At 29.3% G+C, this 2,333-nt stretch overlaps 1 protein-coding gene across 1 annotated transcript in view; it reads left to right on the top strand.

Moving 5' to 3' along the window:
• LOC117170778 (piggyBac transposable element-derived protein 3-like) overlaps nucleotides 1–320 on the top strand; it is a 1,065-nt gene extending 745 nt beyond the window's left edge. Inside the window, exon 3 of the mRNA XM_033357816.1 lies at nucleotides 52–320. Coding sequence (XP_033213707.1) covers nucleotides 52–320 — 269 coding nt within the window. The remainder of the gene's footprint in view (nucleotides 1–51) is intronic.
• Nucleotides 321–2,333: the final 2,013 nt, after the last annotated feature.

The raw sequence follows: 2,333 nt of genomic DNA, 5'->3' as shown, positions 1-2,333 counted from the left end.
GAATATCTAAAGTAAAGCATGATAGCAATAGTGGTACTAATTTTGTCACAGTTATGGATTCAAAAGCAGTTTCGATTCTTTCTTCAGCTGCTGGCGTCACCCATACTTCGAACGTATCACGTTATGATAAGGAAGCCAAGGGGAAAGCTGTAATACCTTTTCCAAATGCCTTGAAAGTTTATAACAATTTTATGGGTGGAGTCGACCTACACGATCACCACTGCAACAACTTGATGCCAATAATTCGAGCCAAGAAATGGACATGGACCATTTTCATTAGACTGATACAGGCATCAATCACAAACGCTACAGTGCTTTAAAATTCAGCGAGCAAAAATAAATTAGGAACAAAAGATGTTGCCATGGAAATTTGTGAAAAATCTTTAATTGCTTCCAATGTGTCAGAAAATAAACTATCAAATCATACTCTCGAAAACGCAGGATTCAAAAAGTATTGCTCATACGAGAAGTGCGAAGTAAGAACTGTGAAATCTTGCAAACAGTGTCAAGCATAATTTTTCATGAACTGTTCTAAACAAACGTACGAGTAAACAACTTCAAGCACACAAAAAAAATTATGAAAATTTAAAAAAAAAAATTTTTTTCAATATTTAAAAAATTAAAAAAAATAGATGATCCTCGGTGACATGTACCTCTTCGTGGTAGGAATCAGGCAACATCAGTTGGGCTCAAAGATGGCAGAATATGTTAAATTATTCAATAGAATTCCTGTTTGAAAAGATAACAACAAATAAAATAAAGTTTTCTACGAATAAATAACTAAATTTTTCCTTAGATTACAGACTCACGAAATAATTTTTGGAATGTAGTGACAGTTATGCATACACTGTTAAACATATTGTTTGTACAATATCATTTTGAAAAATTAATATTAAATTCGTCATCAGCGACCCCGAAAACCTAGAAAACGATATGTAACAATGTATTTGGATATAGAAAATTGATATTTGCTGATATTAACTTAGTTATTTAAATAATTGAAATTGACTATACATATTTTCGACGTATTTTTTCCGAAGAATACGATTCTGCAAGTAAATTAAAAAAATTCTCATTTTTTGCAATAATTTGTTTAAACAAAATTTTTAAACAAATTAATTTTGCAAAAATAATAGCAGATTAGTAATCAGCGACCCAAAAAACCATAGTAACTATATTGACTATGCAGGTTCGGTACAAAAAATGTGTTTTAATCGCAAGAAATGATTAGTCGAAAAATTGATCAATTTTTCCATTGTTCTTGTCGTTATTTTGCAAATTCAGACTATGATAAAAATAAAATCGATGATAACATTCGAAAGCATAACAATCGAGGACACGATTACACTATTCGATTGTTGAATATTCTTACGAAAAGGTATCGAAAATGTGAAAAGAAAAAAAAACAGGCCTGAAAAATTCGTGCTTTTTTGCATTTATTTGCAAAAATAGTGTAAAAAACCATATTTTTATGAAAATTTGATTCAACCATTGGAAAGGCGACCTCGAAAATAGTAGGATAGGTACTTTTCGAATTTTTTGACAGACGTTTTCATAGTGAAATGTTTGAGAGAAATGGGTAGTTGAAAAAAGTGTCCTTGTGACGTTAATGGGTTAAATCGTCCTGATCCTTTACAATTTCTCAAAGTAAAGCAAAAAATGTTTTTACACATTGAACAACAATATCCATCAAATTTTTATCTTTTTTTTTATTTTCAGCTCTTATCTGTAATTGTTTAAATAATTTCCATTTGTTTACTATTCATTATTTAAAGTAAATTTGAAACTACCAACCTGATTTGCGAAATGTATTATGAGAGTAAAAATCATTCGAAAATAAGTATCTAGTCGACAGTCCAGTTATAACGTCAGTCCCACCCGACTTCGATCAATGAAGGGGAGTATGAGAAAAGCACTAGTCCTCAGCCCTCAGCAATTTTTCAAAAATTCACTAAAATGATCCAAATCCTTTAAATTATTTTAAAATCTCATGAAATTTTATAAAAACCTATACAAATCTGTTAAAATTTTTTCTTAAAGTAAGGCAGTAAAATGTATGTTTTACAGATTTAACAACAAAATCCATCAAATTCTGATTTTTTTTTCATTTTTATCACCCATTCATAATTGTTTCAATAATGTCGATTTGTTTAAAAAATTTTCTTCGATAAAAGTTCAAAAAATTAGACGAAAAATGCTTGATTATTGCATTTGTACATTCAATTTGTTTATAATATAAACAATTATAATCGGAAGAAATTTTTTTCATATAATATTGTTCGACTCCGATTTCTTGCAACATAACTTGAAAAAACGTGTATTTATGGAAAATC

Source organism: Belonocnema kinseyi, chromosome 4, assembly GCF_010883055.1.
Source record: "Belonocnema kinseyi isolate 2016_QV_RU_SX_M_011 chromosome 4, B_treatae_v1, whole genome shotgun sequence".
NCBI classification, from domain to species: Eukaryota; Metazoa; Arthropoda; class Insecta; order Hymenoptera; family Cynipidae; genus Belonocnema; species Belonocnema kinseyi.
Note: the sequence above shows the minus strand (reverse complement) of the source record. Positions and strands in the feature narration are given on the sequence as shown.